Below are 23,664 nucleotides of genomic sequence, written 5' to 3' on the forward strand. Positions count from 1 at the left end.
GTCACTGTCCAGCGCTTGGAAGGGAGTCCATTCTGAAAGGGAAAAGTTGTTCGTAATACGATCCGCTAATAAGAAATTTGGAGCGCACCACCGCCAACTACGCGCGTATCAATATATTGCTTGAAGGAGTATTCCATTTCGTTTAGGATGGAGGGAAGTAGTCGGGCCATATGGAGGTTCACAGATGTTCGTACAGCATGGATGTGGTAAGTTTCGTCACAGAACTTGGGACCAACAGTACAATTGATTTTAACTGATAAGGTTGTGATCAGGGTCAGAAAGATGATGTCGAGGAAGTGGCGCAGAACAGTGCGAAGCGGAAGTAGCGACAAGCGCTTTCACTGGAAGGACGACATGCAAGAGAAGAAGAGAGAGGGTTCGAGCATACGTTTGAAGAAGACATAATGTTATTTACAGTACCACGCGCACAATGGGGCCGGTTATCTACAATATCACACCTCCATCAAGGCTGTCCGGTAAGCAATTGATGGAGAGGGGCGCTCATTGCATAGTAATGTAGACAGAATACGCCGCGGATGAATGGACGTTTGACACATCGCGGTGTAGAGAAAAAATATCACTTTCGGAGTATATGTACATAGAAGAAACGTTGAAAGGCGTGTACGCAAACAAGCAAAAAAAAAAAAAAAAAACATGGAGGACTAACAGTAAATTAAGGTAAAATTCGTTTGCAAAAAGTCTGGGGGTAAAAGAGAGTAGCGAGTGAGATGTTACAGGCAGGGGGTATCCACATACTATGTCCTATTCAAAATATTAACAAGACTAGGTTTTACCATTCGTGGCCCGTTGAAGCATAATCAGCACGGGAGAAACATCATTCAAGAGATCCTCGTCGTTTTGAACTGGATCTCGGAACGGATTTTCAGCTGAGTTTGATATAACCCCTCCCTCAGCGCTGGCATCGGTCGCTCCTGACATCCTAAAGATAATCTAGTGAAAGCAGTCAGTCAGCGACAGAAACAGAAATCCATCCCGACTCACATCACCATCGAATGCCGAAGACTGTCTAGAACTCTCGACTATCGGCCGAGAATAATCAACATGATCCAACAAACTATGTAAGCTCATCTGGGAGGCATTCACCTCACATCTACTTTGTACATACGCAGGATCAGCAAGTAACCCTTCAGGATGGAAAGAGTCATCATCAGTCAATGCTGGTGAAGCACCCGCAGGTATCGTAGGACTCGGAAGAGTCGGAGGCCGAGACTGGTAAATCAATTCAGTAAGTGTCGTGCGGAATCGAGGTCGAGTTGGTGGATTTAGGAGGGATACTTGGGACATGAGAGATGGCGCTGTCCTTGTTTCGAATGGGTTAATAGCAAGCACGGCCACGGGTCCTGGAGTTCTCGTTGTTTCATCCTCAATCTCGATTTCTTTCCACACTCGTTCAGAACTCGTGATGGAGCTCTGCGCGTTCCTGCTCATACGTAAACCGACTGTTTCACTTCTCTTCGGAGCGGTAGTATCACCTGGTGACAACGACGATTGTGGCGTCGCCGGTCGCATGGTGGTGCCCCAATACGAGTTACGGACGGCTTCTTGATTGCTGTCTGCAAACGGCGAATTAACGGACCTGATGGTCCCTCTTGACTGTTCTGACCTCGAACTTGAATGGGATAAGCGGCTGGCCGTCGGTGTTGGTTCCGATGATAGTGATATTAAAGAGGCAGTCCGAACGCCACCTTTCAACGACAAATCCGAGGAACAGTTGTTGACATTTGGTGGGTGAGTTCCGCCGTCGGAGGAGAGGAGACTTGGATCGAATTCTAAGGTACCGTCATCGTCTTGTCCTGTACTCATCAAAGAATGGACTTCAACTGAGTCCAAGGGAGGTGTGGTAGGCCGCCGATCCTGGTATGACACAGGTAAAATGCTCCCAGTACCACTGGTTCTCTCTGACATGATGTTCCCCCTTGCCCTCGCGTTGAGCTCTCCCTCGTCATCGCCAACTTCCTCGATCAGAGGGGGCCTCCACTCTTGACTGTTGGGTGAGCGGTCACCAGTAAGGGAGGGATGGCCCGGAATAAGTACACGGCCGCTAGTAGCGTCCCAAAACCCAATCGAATCGGCTCGTCTTCCCGCATTTACGCGTCCTCGTCTCCTTCTACAAAGCCAGATGCCGATGGAGGCTCCCATAACCGCTAGAAGACAGGCAGCGACAATGCCGCCGATAACAGGTCCTTTTTTTCGCTCAAACCTGTCAAACGTCAAGTTATTAGTGATCGGTTAAAACAAAGTGAATTTTTAAAAAAGCGTACTCGTCCGGCTGAAGGGTGTAGGTAGGCTTTACGGTTCCAGTCATAGTTTTTGTTAAAGTGGGAACGATGGTTATTTTCCCATCGGAGAGTGTGGAGGTTGCAAACTCCGTGGTGACAAACGTCTTGAATTCGACGGAAGAAAGAGTGAGTGCTTCTGCTACATGCACGGTATTTTGAGTGAGGATGCCCAGATCGGAGGTATTAACATTAGTCAATGTTTCGGTCCTGTCAACTGAGAGCATCAATGGAAAGATCGCATCGAGGGGAAACAAAATAAAACGTACGACGTCGACAGAGTCTCAGTAACACTTGGAGGAGTGGTAGATATGCCCTTCAACGTAAAGCCAACTGCGATACGGGTCGAAGAAACCATTTGGAGAGGCATAGCTGAGGTAGCGTGAGTGCTAGTTTCCGGTACTATCTGCGTGTCAAAGACAGAGCCTGATTCTGTCTCAGTGACGGTATGTATCGTGGAGATGGATTGGGACTCGCTTTTCGCCCCAGTATTTGAACGTGTATCGGTATCGGTGGTAGTGCCATCGGTACTCGTGGTGGTTGCTTGCTCAGATACAGTAGTAGATGTTTCGGAGATGGTATCGGTTACAGTCGTGGTTGTGTCACCTGTACTCGTGACAGTGGTAAACGTTTCTGAGGTGGTGTCAACCACGGTTGTGGGACTGGTGGCAGCAGTAGTAGGTTCCGTTCCCGCAACACCTGTGGTAGTCTGCGATTCACCTGATATAAGACTAGTGTCAGTGGTGGCTGGTGTTGCACCACCCGTGGTTTGCGATTCGACTGACGTAGGATCCGTGGCTATTGACTGAGAAGTGATGGACGTAGTTGTGAAGGTATCCACTGAAGTGGTGTCAACGGACGTGAGAGTAGGAGGGGCTTGTGGAGAAGTATCGGAAGTTACAGAGGTTGTAATGGATGCAGCAGTCGTGTCTGTAGAAGAAGCCGAGGAAGTAGAACCGTCATCATTAGTGGTTGATATTGAAGAGGGAAGGGGTAAAGTTGAGAGAGTGGATTCTGTATCGAATACAGACGAAGGGGTGGTCGTGGTCGTGGTTTTATCTGCAGCTGTCTGGGAGTTCGAGGTAACGTTTGTGGGGGGAGAGGTGACAACAGCAGATGACAATGAAGATGAGGAAAATGTATCCACACTCGTGGTAGTTTGGGTAGCGGACGAGCTTGACATGGAAAAAGTAATTGAAGACGGAGGGGCCTGATTACTTCTAGAAAGGAAAAAAAAACTGCTAAGGACTATCGTCTCATTACGGGAAGAAGGGCACACACGAGTTAACGTTCATCCACCACTACGAGTTTTCGTTCCTTAATTGACCCAACGCCGGTATAAGTTGGCATTGGGAGAAAGGAAGAACGTTTTCTTTAGCGTTCGTGAAGGAGAAAGGAGAACTGGACTGTCACGCCGCTTTCCGTGCCCACATGAATGAGGAGTAACGGGATGGTCTATGACGAACGGGACCGGAACCAATGAAAACGCAGAAAAATCGGGTGGGAATCACTTCGGAGCGCTTCCATTGTATACAATTCTATACCGAGGGCGTTGCCAGCGTTGAACTTGAACGTTTATCAGCCCACTGACTATGTTTGGTACGGGATGAACTGTGATCTTTGGCTGATTACAGTTATCCGAATAATTGTAGGCCGCTTTCAAAAAAAAAAACTTGTGTTACAAATCACTCCACCTGCTCCAATTTACATACCGTCCTGTCGACGTGTGATTCGACTCTTCCCTCGACGGCGAGCTCGACGACGTAGCTGTCACTTGTAGGGTCTGAAATTTGGTGAGTGCATTAGTCTCCATATCCACATTATACCCTAAAACCTTCCATGATTCAATATCTATTTAGCCCTTTCAATACAAGATTTACTTCACTCACCACCACCGTCAATTATGGGAAACTTTCGATACGTGCACCCTCAAAAGAAAATGTCTACATCACGCAGTATCTTCGAGGACAATGGCCGTCAAAAATATCGCATTTCAGTGGCTACAGTACACGAGCCTTCCGCCGACTTCGTAGCTTATACAATAGGCTATAGAGTGAGTCGAGTCTGTGGGTCCATATGTGAGACTATGATATCAGTATTGGAGCAGGTGGAGTGATTTGTAAACGCAAGTTTTTTTTGAAAGCGGCCTACAATTATTCGGATAACTGTGAAGCGACCACTGTAATGCTTGAGCCGGATTTGCTTGAAAATATGCATATGCTCAATGTATCAAAGCGATGCGACTGAAGGTCCCTTCCGTCAGAAACTCGGCGGTCTTCAAATATGGAGGGATTAGCCTGTGAACAATGGTTTTCTGGGGGGGGGAGGTTAGGCGGTCGCGATGGATTCGAGGGTCAGACGTGACAGGGACCTTGTAGAGTGTCGGAGCAGTTCTCGGCGAATTGTTTGGCCTGCATTTTCGGAGTGCAGTAGCGTGCAGATTCACTTCGGATCGGAGTCAGAGTTTGAATGGGCAGCTTTCTCGTCACTGGAGCGCTCAACAGACAACCACGTCCTGGATCTATATATTTCTAAACCCTAGCATAAACAAATCATAAACGATTTCACAGAAAAACGGGTTGTGTACATCTAGACTGGGTATGGGAATAATCAAGCGCTATGGACATGAACTTGTAATGGAAGTAAACAGCCATTGCCACGCAGACGTGGAGGATCTGATGGGAGTTGAAGAGATAGTCATAAGTACCGGGATGGAAACATTCTGGGATCCGGTTAGCACTGAAAATATAAGTGTCGGCGACTATACTAATGAACAGGCCACGGAACTTACTACAGCAAGGCACCTCCAATGTAGGCGGATCCGGATAAGATGAACCATTTCACACCCATCGCCGTAAGTGTCGTCGCCGGTCCATGTACAATAAGCCAGTGAAAGACCGGAATTACAGAGAAAGCCCCTAGTCCTATGAAGATCGTAGTGCGCAGAGCGATGTGTGTGGGTTTTGCATATTCGGGATCAATAATAACAAAGGCTGCCGCTGAGCAAACCAAAGTCAGACTACGACATTGAGGACTAGAGTCAGTACATACCGGCATTCAGTAAGAGAACAATTGAGCTATAGAGACTTAGAGTCTCTGATTCACAGAAGAATCCATAGTAGAGCGACGAACAGGAGGAGCCCGCGTTCAGAATGATGATTCCAACATAATCCAAGGCATTGCAACGAGAGCAGACCTAACAAACTTACGTGAGGAACATGGGCGTATATCATTTCACAACAACGTACTTCTGGGGATTGATGAGCGGTCGCCGTGTGCCATGCTGCGCTAGACAGTAGAGAAAATGCGGCTGAGGCAAAGAAGATCGAAAACACTGCCGAGTCCACCCATGTCGTTCGGCCAGATGTGAGCTGCGATGGATTGACTGTGACCATAAAATATAGAGAAAGTACACCAGGCCACAGGTGAGTGTGTATATTTCCTGGAAGTTCATTCGGATTGAATAGAATCTCCCATTTGATTCAGTTCCTCTCACCGGTTTCGTTATGCAGATCTGTAATAGAGTTATAATCCAAGACAATGAAGATCACTGGAGATTTCTAGGAGTACGCACAAGCATAGATGGAATGAACACAACCTCTCCAGTCTTGTGGCCTAAATTTTAACCAGGATAGTAAGATAACTTAACTTAGACCTCTCAATAAATCCTTGCCTTCGGTATCCAGTAAGAATATACACATTGTCACAGTGCCAGCTCGGTATATCCTTCAAAGTAACAGTCCATTTGGGGTGAGATTGTGTGTCTGTTGCTTGCTTGTAAGTCAGGCTTGGGGCCATCTTCCAACGTTTAAGTTGCAAGGTGAGGGATAGAAAGCGGTGGGCAGGAGATGGCATGGTTAGTCAGCCAGATATTATTTCGACATATGCAGGCATCGGAGAGTGTGGTGGGGAATTCTGAAAAAAGGTGAATTCTGCCATGTAGGTGTTTTGCACCGATGACACCGAAATGGCCTTGTAGCTACAGGACCGATACCACCGATACCACCGAAGAAGGTATGAACATGTAATACAGTACAGTATATATAAGCTCAGTACCGCTGGCAAGACCGAAAAGGCCATGCCCCCGAAGGATGACCCGAAGACGCCTCTCACCCCTGAGCACCCCTGAGCATGTTCTCGAGTACCGAAACCGTGGCCCTTAGCTCTCAACTGGGCGACTTTCTTTGCAAATAGATGGCCGACGGCGTCGCACGCAAAAGAACAGTCAGTACTTCAGTGGTCATGCATCATGGCGGGGACGTGGTCTTCATCAGGAAAAACCCAAAATACGAATTGGTGTGAATTTGTGCAGATTCGACCAACTGAGATAATTGACTCAAATTTGTCTGCTTAGCACTAATTAGCACTAATTAGTTGGTAATTAGAATGCTGTTCATAATGCCAAAAATAATTAGTACAAATTAGTACCAAGTTTGTGAATTCCACACATATAGAAAGCCAGAAGACATTGCATCCATGAACTATGACACAGGTTACTATAAAATGGTGAGCCACAGAGAGAACTTTATGCATGTGCTTTTTGCTGAATTACTTAGCTGAGTCGGCGCAAGTCCGAAGACAGTTGAAAATTCTAAGTACATTTCTAAGTTACCGCCGAGATCTCCGATTTATCCGAGGGCCGGGTATTGACAGCACAACACGTCACACGGTATCCTCCTTATATACTGTACTGTACTTACCTCGTTCTTTCCCTCCTTTTTTCCTTCCCTCATGTACTTCATGCTACTCAGAAAAAGAAGGCTGCCGAAACTGCAAGTCAAAGTAAGTACCCGGCTTATATCATGCTTATATCAATTCCAATAACATGGCGTAGGTTGAGGCGTGAAGCAAAGAACAGAGAGGAACTGACGCACAATGTGGATGAGTCCGACTTAGCAGGTAAGGTCCGTACATACATTTGCTTAGGTGCAAGCTCAGTTTTTTTTTATTAAATTTTTAGAAAAACATGAAATTTGTATGTGCAAGGACCGTCGTCAATGCCTCGACTCGTCTTCAAGCAACCGTCACTGTGAGTAAGCTTTTTTGTCTGATCCAAGTTTTTACTCAAGGGCACGCAGGTCTTTTCAGTTTGCGACTGGAAAAAAGATGTTGATTCTTCTATGTATATATTAATTATTTACCACATGTATTTTATCGTAACTACCATTAATATAATTAATGTGCTCTTCAACTTGTGAAATAAGTTACTATTTGTAAGAAAAATATGAAAATATGTGTCAAACAAAGGCAACTAAAGCATGCAAAATAGTGGGAATAAGGTCAAATTAGTGATAATGAAAAAAGGGGGATGTTTGATTATTGAAATTCCGCCAAACGAACTAACCGTCACCAATTTGGCGCCTTAGGGAGAATTGGTACAAATTATCCCTGATTCGCGCCAATTGGTGTTTTGGGTTTTTCCTGATGTTGTCAACTTCAGGTGCCAGTCGTCACTTACGTCCACTGTCACATCGCGTTATTCACCACGCCGTCCAAGGTATGGTCCCACACGGGAACCACACAACGAGCGATCTAATTTACGATCACCGTCAAGTGTAACGAACTTTCTACAGTAATTGTAATTTTAGCCCCTACACCCAAGGCACGAAATTCAAAACGTGGGCCGCTCTGAATGTCAATTTTCCGTCCTTCTTTCACTTTCACTTCCACTGTGCCGCCATGTCCGATGTTTTCGATGCGAAGGCGAAGTTCTTCCCCCACGAAAAGTCGTCCTTCGAGACGACGTCCAGGGACGACGAGCCCGCCGACCTCAATATTCCTGACAATTACGTCGACCACATCCTCAAAACAACGAAACAGTTGCCTCCCATTACATGGTCCAATATCTTGAATGAGATTCAGTGGAGGAATTTCACCGCCATTTTTGGTCTTCCCATCATCGGTTTCATTGGTGCTTATTATACGAGTTTGAGGGTGGAGACATTCATCTGGAGTGTAGTTTACCTTTTTTTATCTGGTCTGGGTGAGTGTACTCACGTCTGGCGTGCCATTTCTTTGTGATTCACAAGCTGTTTAGGTATGTCCGCTGGCTATCACCGTCTTTGGGCCCATCGCGCATACAACGCCTCACTTCCCCTCCAATACGTCCTCGCTTGTCTTGGTGCCGGATCTGTTCAAGGTTCCATCGGGTGGTGGGCTAGAGCTCACCGCGCTCACCACCGATACACTGACACCGACCTTGACCCGTACAATGCGCACAACGGTTTCTGGTACTCCCACGTTGGATGGATGCTTCTACGACCAAGGAGAAAGCCAGGTGTAGCGGACGTTAGCGACCTCAGGCGCAACCCTGTAGTCAAGTGGCAACACAAATACTACTATCGGTTGGCCGCGACTTTTGCACTCCTTATCCCGACGTTGGTTGCCCATTACGGATGGGGCGACGCGAAGGGTGGATTTGTTTACGCTAGTATTTTGCGGTTGGTGGTTGTGCATCAAGTAAGTGATTCTTCCGTGTACGGGACGGTGATGTGCTCATGTTTTTCTTTATTCCAGTCTACGTTCTGTGTTAACTCTCTTGCACACTGGTTAGGTGAAGCACCATTCGATGACAAGCATACACCCCGCGACCACATGATTACCGCCTTTTTGACCGCTGGTGAAGGTTACCACAACTTCCACCACCAGGTCAGATCGTTAACCCCTCTAGTTACGGGTATCCTAATTTCTTTTTTTCCCTAGTTCCCCATGGACTTCCGAAATGCTATCAAATGGTATCAGTACGACCCCACGAAATGGACTATCTGGGTCCTGTCCAAGCTTGGGTCGGCCAGCCATCTGAAGGTGTGTTTGAGTTACACTCATGATTTATTCGTCTTCATCTGCGAACGTCTAGAGATTCCCCGACAACGAGATTCGCAAGGGGCAATTGACTATGCAGCTCAAGAAGTTGAAGGAGGTCCAGGACGGCTTGAATTGGCCGGCTGATAGCAATGACCTACCGGTGGTCTCTTGGGAGACTTGTATGGCTTGTTACAATCTTTGTCTCTTCTCAGATGACATATTTGCCCTTCCAGTCCAAAACCAATCTGCGAATAGACCGTTGATTCTCATCGCCGGATTCATCCACGACCTTTCGGGCTTCAGTGAGGAACATCCTGGAGGCGCTCATTTAATTCGCAAGTTCATCGGTAAAGTTATTTCAACGTTTTCGACCTTCGTATGTTAATATGGTACGTGCTCTCGTAGGGAAAGATGCAACCACGGCATTCTTTGGTGGTGTGTATGACCATTCAAATGCTGCGCACAATGTGAGTTGTGTCCAGTTGTCGCCGCCCTTCATACTCTCACCGTTTCTAATTCAGCTACTCGCAATGAAACGCGTCGGTATTCTCAACGGCGGACACCCACATGCACTCGACGACAAGGGTATCCCTCCCAGCTCACGACTAAAGGTCGCGAAGTACACGGAACTTAGCAAGCCTGCTTGGAGTGACGAAAAGTAGATGATATGTTTTCTGTTACTTATCAACAATGGCTCTCGCTGTAATACTGGGGAACGCTTTGTGTTGAATCCATACCCTTCCGCTTTTTCGGATGGCACACGCTATTATGTGGCTATTGCATCTGAGGTGGCATCAGGAACTGTAAGGTATGTCCAAGGTCAAAATGAGCTTCGGCCGTTCCAATTAGTTGTCCCAACGAGCGAAGGTCTCAGGAATGGCCGAATAGGATGATGACCAGGCGGGGCCGGGGGCGGCATTTGTGTTGAAGGACTCATTATCTCGCACCCACAACATATTCCATAAGCACAAAACAAGAAAACACAGAAAATACGGGAGTTATTTCGCATCAGAAAAGGTCCTAATGTAGTAATGTATCACCTACTTCAAAACCAGGTACAAAAACTCTGCCGCTCCGTCAGAAGGATTGCCGTCCCTTTAGTCCGCAGTGTGAACAGATGCCAAACGCTTACTGTCCAACTTCTAAAGTACCTGCCTCTTGCGGAAAAGTACATGCGCACGTGTAGCAGGACTGCACAACGGTCCCAACCACTCATCCGCGGGACGTACACCATCACGAGGCATTTTGACATCGTAATTCAACACCAGATATGCCATGAACATCTTCATTACCATAGCAGCAAAGAAGCGACCAGGACTGTAAACAACTTAACCCAAGTCATAGAGCCTCGGAATTACGGGGAAAGCTCACCACAAATGCCGGCCCCCTCCAAACGCAGGAAACGTCTCCGAAGTGCTCGTCATCCTATTCGGCCATCCCTGCAATGAATGCTCCTCTTCGCTCGTCGGGACAACGAACCGAAACGGTCGAAACTCATCTGGACTTGGGTATACTTTAGAGTCCCTCTGAACCGCCTCGGATGCACAAGCCACATAATGCCCGGCCGATACCTGTGTGCCATCCGAGAACCGGAAATCTTTTACCGCCAAACGTGGAAGAGTAAGAGCGGAAATGACATTAACTCGAAGTGTCTCCTTGAAGAAACTATCTAGTTTGACGCAGCGACCTAGCGCCTCCTTCGACCATCGATCAGGATGGTCCTTATCGAGAAGTTGCTCGGCTTCCTGGCGTAATTCCAGAATGTATTGCGGATTGGCGGCTAGGTGGTAGAGTGCATGGACAAAGATCTAGCGACGTGACTTCAGCTACCCAGAACATAAAATAGTAATACTGGCTCACCTTCGTTGTGGTGTGTAACGCAACAAAATTGACGTTTAGTAAGCGCATAGCAAGAGACTCCGCCGACGGTTCAAATTCGTCCGAGTCGGAAGCCGCATCCAACAGCCATCCGATCATATCCTCCTATAAACAGAAATAACAATGAGAAATGACAACATGACAGTCAACTCCAACGAACGGTCGGATGTTCCTTCGAAAAATGTCTCTCTTTCTTGCGCTCTTCAATGATGGGCTTTGCCAGCTTCAAGATACGACGGTGATGGCGATAAATTGATCTATATATTAATCCAATTGGCCTAAGAATTGAGCTCAGCAATCAAGGAGGATCATCAAATTTTAAGAGACGAACTTCCGTAGCATCCGAGGAACGAGCATTTTCATAATGGATCCAGCAAAAAGTACTTGAGATGCGAACCGAGATGTTACGTCGATGTACTCCTCGTTTCGACCTAAAGGCGGACTCAGTCAAATCATAAGCACCCCACAAGAGTCAGGCTTACAGAGTGGCAATCCGACGAAAGCTCTATTACTCGTCTGGCACATCATACGGGACAGCGTGTCCAGCGCTTTGAAGGGAGTCCATTCTGAAAGAGAAAAGTTGTTCGTCATAGAATCCACGAATACAAAATTCAGGACGTACCACCACCAACCAAGCGCGTATCAACGTATCGCTTGAAGCAACACTCCATTTCGTTTAGTATGGAGGGAAGTAGTTGGGCCATATGGAGGTTCATAGATGTTCGTATAACAGGGATGTGGTAAGTTTCGCCGAATTCAGGACCAACAGTGTTCCCGAGCTGTAACAGCTGTGGGATTAGGTCAGTACACGGAGAATGATAACCGCAAGATTGGGGATCACCTCAGCTGCGGCTCCTTCCATAGAGAGAATGTCCTCGGATGCATTGCAGAGGTCACGCAAGTGATGGGGAGTATGAACAAGCACAACCCAGTTCCCGAGCTGACAGAAAGTAAACAGCTCATTTCCGTACTTGAAAGCTACCTGAGCACTTCTCACAGCATCCAGAGAGCCCAACAACGCACCTTGGAGCATGCTCTTCGAATAGCATCTCTGCCATCCACACAGTCGAGTATCCCATTGATATAAGAAGAGAATACGGAGGAGAATCCATTAGATGGTAAACCTCTCTGGTATACAGGTCCTTAAAACTGGTTCAACATTGAAAGCAGATGGAAAAGAGACACACCTGAGCTTGGCATCCACGGTCATATAATTTTGTAACAAGAAATATTGAGACCAGCAAGACAAATAGGCTCAAGGTGTTCATGTCGTGTTGGGGAGCAAGCAGAGCCTCAGAGGTGTCAAGTGCATGCTATAAGGTACACCGAAAAGACCGTACACACCGAGTGTACCACCGAGAAGACCATGACCTCCAAAGACCTGCAAATTGAAAAGTCCCACATGTTCTCGAGCTCCGAAACCCGACTCACATAGTTTTCGACTCACGTTTTGTGCCAAGCTTTGGCACCCAGACAACTAAGTTTGTGGTGGTGGTGACAACAACGCCCGCCCCGCTCGGAAGCTGAAACAAATTGGGGATAAATTATTGTTCGCCCTCCACTCTGAGCTCGATACCCGTTCAATAAATATACCAATCGGAAAAGAAAATCAAAAGCTACGCTTTCGGAGACCACTGTTGTGCTGGGCGCACGGTTCGCAATGGTTTTGTCGTGTTGTACTATCAACCAGTTGTCCTATTGTTTAGATGCTTGTATGCCACGTGCTACAACCAAGAGTAGGATCTGCGAGGGAAAATATTAATGAAGACCGAAGGTAACTGGAATTTTGAAACTCTGATATCGGCTTTTTCGAGGCTTGGATAAATTTCTCGTTCATGAGGCCTCAGGCGATAGTACCGTCACAACGATCGGTCTTCATCGGAATTGGTTAAGACGGTAGGTGAGCACACAAGAATGTCTTTTCTATTCGACCTACGGCCATTTTCTAGCACTGCTAACCGTTGCCTTAGGATCACTAACAGGTGTTGTGCCCATGTTGATTGAATCTTGAATAGAAAAGGCTAAACAAATATTGAATCAGAGGGAATCTGGGAACAGAGTGTAGACATATAGACAGACAAACCCACCAACTTTCGGAGCTTAGAAGTGACAGCTGCCTCGTCTGTCAAGAAGAGTTCGGGAGTAGTCGCGTCGACATGTACGCGCGGCTAGCCGGTAGCCGCCACTGGTTTGAGTCGTGTGGGAAACGAAACTAAGAGGCCCGGCTGACGCGCGTTCCTTACTCCCTGCCTCCGATGCTTGCTCTCCCGTAAACCCCACCTATGCTCCGGTACGCCCAATCCAATATGCATATTCCTGCGGCTGTAGCTATGTAACTTGGTAGCATCTGATTTACACCTGGTAGTGGAACGGTTGGCCGCAGTGCGACGGCATATCCGCGGTGCGTATCACCGTATCCTTGATTTACACTATCACTGACGCTCCTCTCAATTCTTGTAGACTTGTCCAGGTGCTCAGTCAGAACTCTTTAGGATACAGACCCAGCAAACATGTGTACTGCTGCTACTGCGCCTGTGTGGATTAGGATTTGGGTAGCACCCCTGTTCTATATCCGACTTTGCCATGATTTTGGAGTTTTCTACTCGGTTTTTCTTTCAGCTCATAAATATACCAACAGATCAGAGGCCGCATCCATTATACATCCAAGAATATTCGCCCATACGTCTACGGGTCGTATGGTCGTATCAAACGTATACGCGATCACATGAAGGATGGAGAAGGATGGCCGGCTTGGGTGTGGTACCAGCAGCGATCCGGGTTGTGTTTTTGTTTGTGAGAGACGTAAGTCTATTCAATATTCAATTTTTCAGCCGAAGGGAGTTGAATGTTATTTCCGACCGGCTCGTGTACTTGTTGGAAGAAAGGACCGAGGAGGTCGATTTGGAGGTAAATGACAATGCCTTCTACATCAGTATCCTATCTCTCACCTTTTCTTTCCCCAGGTCAAAGTGCGGTCCAACGAAGCATCGACCTCACCAACAACACCACCTTCCTCCAATGTCTCCACTTGCCTTTCAGATGGTGATTCATGAGAATCGATGTCCGCCGGTTGGCCGGCTAGTTAGTACCGGCGCTCATGAAGAAAAAGTTCGAAAGGCGGTGGTTTTCCACCTCTCCCCGCCGTCCCGCTCGACAATGATCCGGGTCAGCTAAAAGTGTGCAGCATCTCTGGAGGAAGCCCAATACCCTTCGCTCAAGGTAACATACACGATATACTAGTATGGATACACGGTGAGTAACAAGCTCTATAAAGTTCCTGAAGTAATTAATGAACCGGTCTGAAATCCTGCAGTGTATGTAAATAACATGCAAGCAAAGAACGCAGCGTCACAAAGTAAATGAAAAGTTGCACAAAGTTGAAAGTCCGAATTCATCTACGATCACTAAGTTGAGCAACCTGTCGGGCAGGCTTCCCCTCTCTGTTCTTGTAAAACACAACGTCACCCTCGTCCTCGACGAATTCGCACTGTGTGAAAGTGCGGTACAGAGCTCGAAACGTATTCTGTCAACGACAATTAGCGAAAGACACGTTGGTCAGGGGGGGGGGTGGTCGTACCGTCGAATCAAAATTGTAATGATCTTTAAGAACGGTCCTTATACGCGCTGTAACTTCTGGCTGATTGTCTGAATAACCATGAGGAACTATGGAGAGGTGGGAGAGATGATCTAACTTTGACACGTACAAAAAGGAATGTCGGAAAATATGTGATGAGAGACCTTCGGAAATCACGGCATACCTACCGGTTAGAAAGAGTAAGATACAGAGAAAGAGAGTGAACTGACGTGATTGTGGGAAACGTTGTGAAAGAAGACACGACCAATCCAACCAAGGAGGGGTCTATCAACGGTGGCACATCACAAAAAAACGGGGGTTCGGATACTCGAAGATATTCACGTGTCTGTGATATCATGCCCTGTAATCGGGATAACATCCCTGTCAGATGATAAGGTGGAGTATCCTGGAGTATCCTGGAGTATAACGGCGGGGGTACACCATAATCACGACCGCCCGTTGACCGCCGCTGTAACTAAGGTGACAAGTTATAATGTAGATAAGCAATTATGCAGATTATATAGGTTTATCATAAGGGAGCCACGTTACTAAAAAATTACTTCCGTATATGGCGAATCTCGGCATATGGGATTACCGGACTAATACCAGTTCTTCAATCAGGCATTTCGTACTGTTTCTTCAGTTGCAGTTCTGTATACAATCTATATATTTAATATGCTATTACATTCTATTTTAACTTAGATACTCATCAAGGCAATTATATGTACAAGCTCTTACTTTGTGCTAATTTCTTCTTGGCTGGGATTGCACCAGGTGTTAGCAATTTTGATTGCGTTACACACGCGCGCACGCCCTACCTACTATGTACAGAAGGTCCCACGATTAGAATACACCTATCTACTACTCTACAGGTGATGGTAATAAATATTATCTGATTCCAAGATGATCATCCACCAATATGTCTCACAGATATCTTGTTACCCTAATGATAACCAAACAAGAAAATTACGGCGGAGTTATATAGGCCATGATAATGATGTCAGAAATCCGGCAGGGAATGAGCTCTGCATATTTCTTGATGGAGATCATTCAAGAATTGACAATTTGGAGTATCAATGCTAATCAGATGATACAGACGTATATTAATCTGGTAATCTGGCGAGCAAAAGATAATGAAGGATATTCCAGTATCTAGTGTCGGCATCCTGGCACATGATGACAACACGTGTAGTGACATATACTATTCCCCGGTTTTTTGTGATGCAAGAGTACCACGTAAAAACGTCCATGCACCCCGACGGTAGTAAGGAACTGTTGGATCAGTGTGATGTAGATAGGTGAGCATAACGATCCAGTGGTTAGTGAGCTATTATGACAAGATCAGCCACAGCGAGCCGGAGTAGAAGTAACCTTTTCACACTCACCAGCCACGGGAAAAGGTAAAGTTTCGAAAACTGTCTGAATTTGACATTCCGTGACCACAAGCACAATAAGAAGACCATAGCAAGTAAGCCAGTGTCACTAGCGACGACCCCTATACGTTCACGAGGTTTGAATATGGTAGAATATGGGTTAAAGTGCTGTGACAAGGAGAATGTGAGCTCTAGAATGGATGTTAGTTGGTGGAGGAACATACATTAGTTCCGGGTGGGTGTTTCGGGGATCCCCTTGTGTCGAAAAAACGAAATAGAAGGACGAATATCTGCATGAGGAACATACGATAGAAGGTATAGATTGGCGTTTCTGAGTCCGAGGTACTACGAGGACTAGGCTGTTGCTAATTTTTCTGAGCTTCTTAAGGGTGAGAAGAAATTTCCTTTTATATCCACTTTTGACCCACCTTTCGCTGCAACCACCATGTTCCCATCCATAAATACTTGTCACAGTTTTCTGTAGATAACATGTATACCCAATAGTGTAGTCTCTTATAAGACTGGCTGGTTGTGCTACTAGGTTTATGTTAATATGAATTTCGACGTCATCGAGACTGATAACCAAGGGGGCCCACCGATTAAAAAAAAAGACCGGGGTCGGTTTTCGCTGAGACGACCCCTTGGGGGACCCCTCCTCCCTATTTAAGCTTCCCACGCACCATATATGGTAAGTACACGTGTCTCTGACCCTCCTCTTCTATTTTTTACATCACTCGTGAATGACACTACATATTTTTCTCACTCTCTACCCAGCCATTAATGATGACAGGTTCTGGTATTGGTATTTCATTGGAGTCTATATCTTCTGAGCCTAGAATATTATATCTGTTAGCTTTTTAAACTAAGATTTCCTGGAAATGAAATACCACAGTATCACTCCAGTGATTGACTGTTCAATGAGTCTTGATGGATGATGCTTTCGGGTATGGAATAAGGTTACAAACAGTCCCAGAGAGTTGATTACAACAACCACTCTTAGATTATATATTTATTACCCTTCAGAAACTCAGAATTGGCTCAGAATCCACAATTGGACCTTGCCAAATTGCAGATGTAGGTGGGTCTAAAAATTTTTTTTTTTCGCCCTGCTGGCCAGACCCCCCCCCCAGGTCACAGTCAGGGAATCAAATCCATGGGCCCCCTTGCTGATAACCTTCAATATCAAAGAACAAGAGAAAAGACAAGAAAATAGTTCAATTCTTGTGTGAATGCTCAATCATCTCCACCTCCTCTTGTTGTCTTGGTCAGCCTCTATTACAGTCTTATGTTTCAGGCCAATTTATGTTTAAAAAGGTCAATTGAGACTTGTTACATGTTGGAGATGTGAGGCTCAAGAGGAAAAAAAATCTTATCGATTGAGCTGATCAGATATCGGAAATCCGGCCCGATTTGTTGAATAGCTCTATTGTCCCATGGGTCTGTACTTAATTACCAACATTCGGCCGTACTCTGTCTTTAACATTGAACATTTGAACAGTCATCACCCTACTTCTCACTACTTCAGCTTGCAGGTTCATGAGCTCAAGCTGAATTGGAAATATAGACATCGCCACTCACCGGATATAGCCGAAGAACTGGAACGTACAGTCATTATTTCGCAACAAAATTGATTTGGTGTGCTGTATGCCGAATTTCATGGCGGTTCCCCTCAAAATTCCCCCCTCTCCGTTTTTCGTGGATACAGGAAGTTATAGCGCAACTGTTATCCAAGCTTGAATATACTATATACCTGGAAGATTATTTTGAGAAATGCGAGGTGTGAACTGCACAGAACGCTAGCAGGTGGTTGATTGGGACATGGGGTACGTCTTATATCTTTCAGGTCTGATTCTGATTGGTACTACAGAGTCGTGAATGCTGTCACTAATGTAGCATTCAAGAATAACTAGCTTGTGGCCTTTGGACAGTCGCCAGTACATCGTTCATGGTCGAAACATTTACTGACAACTAATCCCGTTCTTTTCTCGGATAGACAACAACATGCCATCCATGCTTCCTGTCGATATCAAGAACGTTATCCCCAAGATTGAAGCTTCTCAAGCCCACCCTCGAGTATCTCGCCTTTCAAGATGGCTGAGTGCGTTCCAGTTTTGAGCAAGATGATGTAGTAGAACTCACAGACTATGTATACTTGTTATACAGTGTGCGCTGCACTTACTACTTTCCCCCAACCACAAGTTGGTATCACCCCTATAGCTTTCCCATGTTGAACGAATTGTTAGACTCCTTGATACTCCTCCGACTCCTCTGCATGTTTGAGCTGATTTGGGTGTATGTCTAATCCGAGTCGTTTGCTGCCATGCTACTAGTCCACCAGTATGCCATTGTGATCAATTGATTTCTCGCATATGAGATTGCATTGTAGTCAGAATTCAAAGCCTCGTGTTTGAGTTTGACGCGGTCATCATCGGATGGCCCCTGGACATGATGATTTGAAGATCGGATGTCTTCGGCGTGAAGAGATGTTCTTTGACTATCCCTTCCCTTCGCCGCTTGTCTAGTCAGTCCTATGTTTGATAGCCATTACCTGATGTAAGATCCCTTTGACTTTTCCAACTTTCGGGGTGGCACTAGATATGATCTCGTCGAGTTGCAGCAAATTCGAACTTCAAATTTCGTGTTATATAAAGAATGATTCGGTGCAGTCAATCAAGTGAGCCTTCATTTGGTCTTTCAACGCTTTTGCTGGGGAATGGAAAACACTGGTAGGTAACCTTCTTTCTCACATTTGGGCTCGTACTCATACTTGTCTAAATCATTCTTTGTAGTGGAATTTGTGGATACTTCAAATTTGCCGAGCTCTTTGTCCTCATAGTCCTGGAATTTGCCTAACATTCCGCTCGCAATGATGCCACCACCAATATCCTTTTCCTGGATTCTGTGTGTTTCCAAAGCTTTCTGCTCTGAAGGTACCGGTTTAGGGCAGACCACTACTCAGGATCAGTGCCCTCGTTACCTCGGACTCGGCACCGCCAGCGGTCCCTCACTGGCCCACATACCACAATGTTCGCTGTATCGTACCGACCACATTTGAAAAATGTCACTACCTTTTACTGAAATACAAGATAATTTTGAAGAACCCTTTGACTGGACCAACATATACATTGGGGTATGTGGGCCAGCGGGGGACCGCTGGCATGGCCGAGTCCGAGGTGATGGATCATGACACACAAGCAACACAAGAATTAAAAAAGGGCTAAGTATTTGATTTTTTATAATCGGTATGGAAAGCAGATGAGAACCTGTCTGCAATCACGTCATACAAATCGAAGCTGTCACAAACAACAGGCATTTCAAAACCAAGAGAGAGAAATGGAGGAAAGGTCTAATCCAAAATTACAACGACGGTCCCTCATCTTTCTCAAAATTGGGTATCAACTCCAAAATCATATGCCTTAACCCATCAATTACATCCTCACCTGCCTGTAAAGTTTTGTGCGCATCTTTGAACTCTGTGCCGAGCTTCTGGAGCACTTGCCCGGGCGTATGAGGGGGTGATGGGGGTAAAGGGGTTGTGAATGCGGCATTGGAGGCCTAACCGTTGTCCTCTGGTTGTTCCAGCTCTGATAATCAAAACTGAGAGTGTAAGAGGTCACTGTCGATGTCGATGTGGGATTTGATTGGAACGGAGAGGTGGGAAACCCAAGCCATACAGGTCAATCAAGAACCCTCAAAGACGCTAGGGTGGGAGCAATGCCATGAACACAATAAATTTTGATAGAAAAGACATACACTCATCGGAACTGGGATACGAGTTATCAGAGTAGTTCCAGGACAAGAAACGTTGTATGTACCCTGAGCTTCCTGAACTGGTATCACTGGAACAAAAATTTCCGTCAGAATATGAGTGAGTTTGTAAATAAATTTTTGAACGGACTCAGACTAACCATCCTCTTTCAGTCATTTCACAGTCATCATGATTTTATCTAACTGCAGACCTTCTGTCTCGATCCCATCCTTCAACGCTACCATGCGGCCCTGCGCTGCCTTTTTCAGAGCGTCACAGCTTTGGAATGTGAATGTTTGGTCAAAAAGGCATGAATCAGGGTATACATTGCTGCCAATCATGAAAATTAGCGAGCATTGGACTGAGTGCTTTCGTTGGGTTTTTCGGTGGAGATTTGGGAGGAGGAAGAAGGGACAGATGTGATGCTGTAGGGTGTCCTGATGTGTTTCCAGCTGGTTAGTGTACCGTTGCTTCCTGCATGTGAGTTGTGGGAAGATGTGTCGTTGTCGTCGTTGTGGGATGAGCAGAAGGGTCAGAAAGACCTAGTTTATGAGGGGCAGAGTGGTTATATTTGTTACTGGTGGGGGATGGTGATGGTGAAGACTTGGGTGTTCCATAATTGCTGTTGTTGTTGTCGAGATCGCCCTTGACAACGCCTGCATTGTTGTGGTTGATGCTGTTGACATTGTTGACATTGTCAGCGTAATCAGTGGAATAACCCATCCCTCGGAGCTTGCCCTATGCCCTCCTCATCCTTCCAATGATTTTTCATACAGTCTTCAGGATGGCACCAAACCGCCAATCGTCTGCATCGATAAAGTTGGAACTTAAAGGAGCGACATGAAAAGAGTTTGTTAGATGAGGAGGTTTGTAGTACAACAGGAGATGGTCCAAGTGGTCGATAAATGCGTCAGTCATCGTGGCATCCATTTGTCGTCGGTGTCAACAAACGAAGAATGTGTTAAAGTCATAGTCTCGAGCCAGACCTCCTAGTAGAGTGGCAGTGTAATCTCCTTTTTTGGAGAATTAAACTTGTTTGTCTTTTGTTTGTACTAACCGTCAGGGCACACACTCTCTAGAAGGTCTGGTGCATTTTGAGCCAGCTACCCTCCCTCAGTGACAACTGTCACATCTTCCCCTCACCATGTATTATTGTATTGTACTCACCACATCCGAAGAATGTCTCTATCTACCGAAATACAAGATAATCTTGAAGATCCCTTTCATTGGACAAACATACACAACCATGCATCAAATGAAGACCAATTGGATCACCTCGGCGACATCAAATGGGAAGGACTCAACGAGCGGGAATGGGCAAATTTTTTGTGTGAAGTTGAGAGGGATGACGAGGACGTCATCCTCAGTGATACCGATGATGAACACATGGATGGATTGGGAATGGATGTTGAGGAGAGTAGTGGTAGTGAAAGTGACGAAGAAGAATACGATGTTAAGAATATTTGTCTACCAAGAACAAGATTGCTATGGAATAAATTAAACAGCGCACGCTCAGAATGACCAGCCAACGAGAGAATCCAGGTAGTTTTGGATGCTCTAGAAAAGGAAGGGATGGACCTCACAATCTTTCTGGACTTACTCAGTTGGGGAGGTGACTCTTGCATCCAGGACTCTAAGGCTCAGTATACCTGGTCAGCTCTCCTTCACAGCATTGAACTTTTGGATATCCTTCAGTGTTGGTCACGACCTCCAAGGTCCAGCAGACAAAAAAAGAAGAGGGCAGGTGGAGGGCGACAGGTGTTGGTCGAGTTTGCCAAGACTTGAATTCTTCGAACTCCATTATCATTTCCAGTCCTGTGAATATACCTTGATACACGTAGCCAGACAAATCCTACAATCCAGTTAGCATAAAAACTGTATTGTTGTATGGTTCACACACCTTGTATAGTTCCCAAGACCATGTATCTCCATTGACAGCTACAGCGCGAACCTCAAGTTTCTCGAAGCATTCAGCCTAGCATAAAAGCATCAAAACCATTGTAACGTGAAGTCAAACATAAGCTTACCTGTTCTTCTTGAAGGGTCTTCAAAGGGGAAATAATAATAGCAATCTTTTCACAATTTTCGGATAGAAGGAGTGAAAGCGTGAAAGATACTGTCTTTCCTGAGCCAGTACCTGCAATGGCAACACAGTTGAGTTTGAGAAGTAATGCCTCGGCAACGTCTAGTTGCCATTTATACACGGTATTGCCTGTCAATTCTCCATATCGATTGATGAGTGCTTGATGCATCGCCTTGCAGTCATATCCCGTCTTCTGACACGCCGTTTCTCGTGCTTGGTCGAGTCTTTTCTGAGATTGTAGTACCAGGCAAGGATGTCGTGAGGAGGTCATTGTAACAACATTCTCAGGAATTCAGAATGGACAAAAGGTTACGACCAAGCGTGTTGGAGTCACGGTCAGTGGGATGGGAGTTGTGACAGTTGTCACCGAGGGAGGGCTCAAACCCAGTGAAAATCAACAATATTGCTGGTCATTTGCCAGCGATTGTCAGCGATTCGGGTAAGTGCAAGCGAGCAGCAAGTGAAAATATCTGCCACTACGCGGCAATGGTCTGGCAATAGCAAAAATCAGTAGTACAGTACATACGTCACTATTTGGGCAATAGGACAGATAGTACTTTTCAAGTTAAATAAACTGATTGTTTCTTCTCTTCCCTTGCTGCCCTTGATGTTACTCCCAGAAAGGTAAATTATTGATTTGGTTGCATTTTCAATGCAGGAGAGCTACGTTTATCAAGAGTTTTCATTTTTTGAATTTATTACGACATCACTCACATACAGCTTGAAAGTTTATAGTGATGTACATACTGTACTACTGATTTTTGCTATTGCCAGACCATTGCCGCGTAGTGGCAGATATTTCGCTTGTGCTTACCCAATAATAGCTGGCAAAGTACCAGTAATATTGTCGATTTTTACTGGGGCTTAAAACGCACCAGACCTTCTAGAGAGTGTGTGCCCAGACAATTAGTACAAACAAAAGACAAACAAGTTTAATTCTCCAAAAAAGGAAATTACACTGCCACTCTACTAGAAGGTCTGGCTCGAGACTATTAAAATCATAAGTCACTTGAGCTCGATTTGCTTCCATTTCCCGAGACCATGCAAATTGTCAGCAGATTGGGCCAAATTTTTCCCTGATATCTGATCAATGATCGATAAGAAAAATTTTCTCTCTAGCCTTGCAGGTTGGAAAAGTAACAAGGGCTCAATTGACACAGATTAACCTGTAGCATAATATGGTGACGACATACATCAAGAGCAATAACACTCTATCTATTCATCTGGTACTGCCTCACTGTCAATTCATGATGCGGGATATTTCAAAAAAATGAGCACTCAGAGAGGATCGTCGGATAAGTTGGAACAGAAGATGATCATCAAGCAGATATATATTAAAGGCTATAATACATAAAAAACACTAAATATGCTAACACTATGTGAAGTGAAAAAAGAGAAAAAAGGATAGTGAAGGATTTCATGGGAGGAGTGGGGGCGACAATGGCAGTTGCGGTGAGAGAAGAGGTAAAAGTGGATATAAAAGGAAATAAGTCTCACCCTTAAGAAGCTCAGAAAAATTAGCAACAGCCTCATCCTCATACCTCAGACTCGGAACCACCACAACCCACCAAATTATCACAAATCTGCAACTCACCTAGTTTCTTGATGTGATATGGAAGAGTGATAGAAGGAGATTAGCAGTGAAGCTTAGATGGAGAGCACAGAGATGTTGTATGAAGACAAAAGATGCTGTTAAGTCTGAGGCTCTAAGGCTCAGACTGTCTAGCTTATATACATGAATTCTATCTAGGACCCCAGATACTATACTAAGACCTCTAATACTCTATTTGAATAGTAGCACATGGTGTGCTTGGTAATTGAGACTTCAGATACATTCCAGAACAATGGTTCCTTAGCAACAATCTGAGAAACCATATGGTACACTGGGTAATCCTGGGAAACCACAT

General features: G+C 45.5%; 9 protein-coding genes across 9 annotated transcripts; 3 read left to right on the forward strand and 6 right to left on the reverse strand.

The window, feature by feature from the left end:
• Positions 1-783: 783 nt before the first annotated feature.
• On the reverse strand, positions 784-3,480 carry E1B28_006727 (uncharacterized protein; the record flags this gene model as incomplete). The annotated part of the gene is made up of 4 exons (XM_043151421.1): positions 784-951; positions 1,003-2,221; positions 2,283-2,507; positions 2,567-3,480. The coding sequence occupies 4 exons, from the start codon at positions 3,478-3,480 to the stop codon at positions 784-786; spliced, it is 2,526 nt and encodes an 841-aa protein (XP_043012516.1).
• Positions 3,481-4,861: 1,381 nt separating this feature from the next.
• On the reverse strand, positions 4,862-6,152 carry E1B28_006728 (uncharacterized protein; the record flags this gene model as incomplete). Its single annotated transcript, XM_043151422.1, has 7 exons — positions 4,862-5,036; positions 5,089-5,296; positions 5,349-5,493; positions 5,546-5,739; positions 5,794-5,811; positions 5,872-5,912; positions 5,971-6,152. The coding sequence occupies 7 exons, from the start codon at positions 6,150-6,152 to the stop codon at positions 4,862-4,864; spliced, it is 963 nt and encodes a 320-aa protein (XP_043012517.1).
• Positions 6,153-7,782: 1,630 nt separating this feature from the next.
• On the forward strand, positions 7,783-9,993 carry E1B28_006729 (uncharacterized protein). Its single transcript, XM_043151423.1, has 8 exons — positions 7,783-8,280; positions 8,335-8,756; positions 8,814-8,945; positions 9,000-9,101; positions 9,154-9,280; positions 9,335-9,448; positions 9,507-9,568; positions 9,623-9,993. Exons 1-8 carry the CDS (start codon positions 7,977-7,979, stop codon positions 9,761-9,763), a joined length of 1,404 nt encoding a protein of 467 aa, XP_043012518.1. The 5' UTR covers positions 7,783-7,976; the 3' UTR covers positions 9,764-9,993.
• A 54-nt stretch (positions 9,994-10,047) lies between these two features.
• Positions 10,048-12,299, reverse strand: E1B28_006730 (uncharacterized protein). Its single transcript, XM_043151424.1, has 10 exons — positions 12,167-12,299; positions 12,003-12,107; positions 11,821-11,949; positions 11,602-11,767; positions 11,462-11,545; positions 11,311-11,410; positions 11,140-11,257; positions 10,962-11,084; positions 10,473-10,909; positions 10,048-10,418 (listed from the first exon to the last, which is right to left on the reverse strand). Exons 1-10 carry the CDS (start codon positions 12,245-12,247, stop codon positions 10,244-10,246), a joined length of 1,518 nt encoding a protein of 505 aa, XP_043012519.1. The 5' UTR covers positions 12,248-12,299; the 3' UTR covers positions 10,048-10,243.
• Positions 12,300-13,116: 817 nt separating this feature from the next.
• Positions 13,117-14,032, forward strand: E1B28_006731 (uncharacterized protein; the record flags this gene model as incomplete). Its single annotated transcript, XM_043151425.1, has 3 exons — positions 13,117-13,380; positions 13,440-13,886; positions 13,943-14,032. The coding sequence occupies exons 2-3, from the start codon at positions 13,563-13,565 to the stop codon at positions 14,030-14,032; spliced, it is 414 nt and encodes a 137-aa protein (XP_043012520.1). The 5' UTR covers positions 13,117-13,380; positions 13,440-13,562.
• Positions 14,033-15,754: 1,722 nt separating this feature from the next.
• E1B28_006732 (uncharacterized protein) lies at positions 15,755-16,222 on the reverse strand (the record flags this gene model as incomplete). The annotated part of the gene is made up of 3 exons (XM_043151426.1): positions 15,755-15,880; positions 15,939-16,094; positions 16,151-16,222. 3 exons carry the CDS (start codon positions 16,220-16,222, stop codon positions 15,755-15,757), a joined length of 354 nt encoding a protein of 117 aa, XP_043012521.1.
• Positions 16,223-20,130: 3,908 nt separating this feature from the next.
• On the reverse strand, positions 20,131-20,397 carry E1B28_006733 (uncharacterized protein; the record flags this gene model as incomplete). Its single annotated transcript, XM_043151427.1, has 1 exon — positions 20,131-20,397. One exon carries the CDS (start codon positions 20,395-20,397, stop codon positions 20,131-20,133), a length of 267 nt encoding a protein of 88 aa, XP_043012522.1.
• Positions 20,398-20,853: 456 nt separating this feature from the next.
• On the forward strand, positions 20,854-21,195 carry E1B28_006734 (uncharacterized protein; the record flags this gene model as incomplete). Its single annotated transcript, XM_043151428.1, has 1 exon — positions 20,854-21,195. The coding sequence occupies one exon, from the start codon at positions 20,854-20,856 to the stop codon at positions 21,193-21,195; it is 342 nt and encodes a 113-aa protein (XP_043012523.1).
• Positions 21,196-21,307: 112 nt separating this feature from the next.
• E1B28_006735 (uncharacterized protein) lies at positions 21,308-22,028 on the reverse strand (the record flags this gene model as incomplete). The annotated part of the gene is made up of 3 exons (XM_043151429.1): positions 21,308-21,526; positions 21,575-21,649; positions 21,702-22,028. The coding sequence occupies 3 exons, from the start codon at positions 22,026-22,028 to the stop codon at positions 21,308-21,310; spliced, it is 621 nt and encodes a 206-aa protein (XP_043012524.1).
• Positions 22,029-23,664: the final 1,636 nt, after the last annotated feature.

This window comes from Marasmius oreades, chromosome 3, assembly GCF_018924745.1.
Source record: "Marasmius oreades isolate 03SP1 chromosome 3, whole genome shotgun sequence".
Lineage (NCBI taxonomy): Eukaryota > Fungi > Basidiomycota > Agaricomycetes > Agaricales > Marasmiaceae > Marasmius > Marasmius oreades.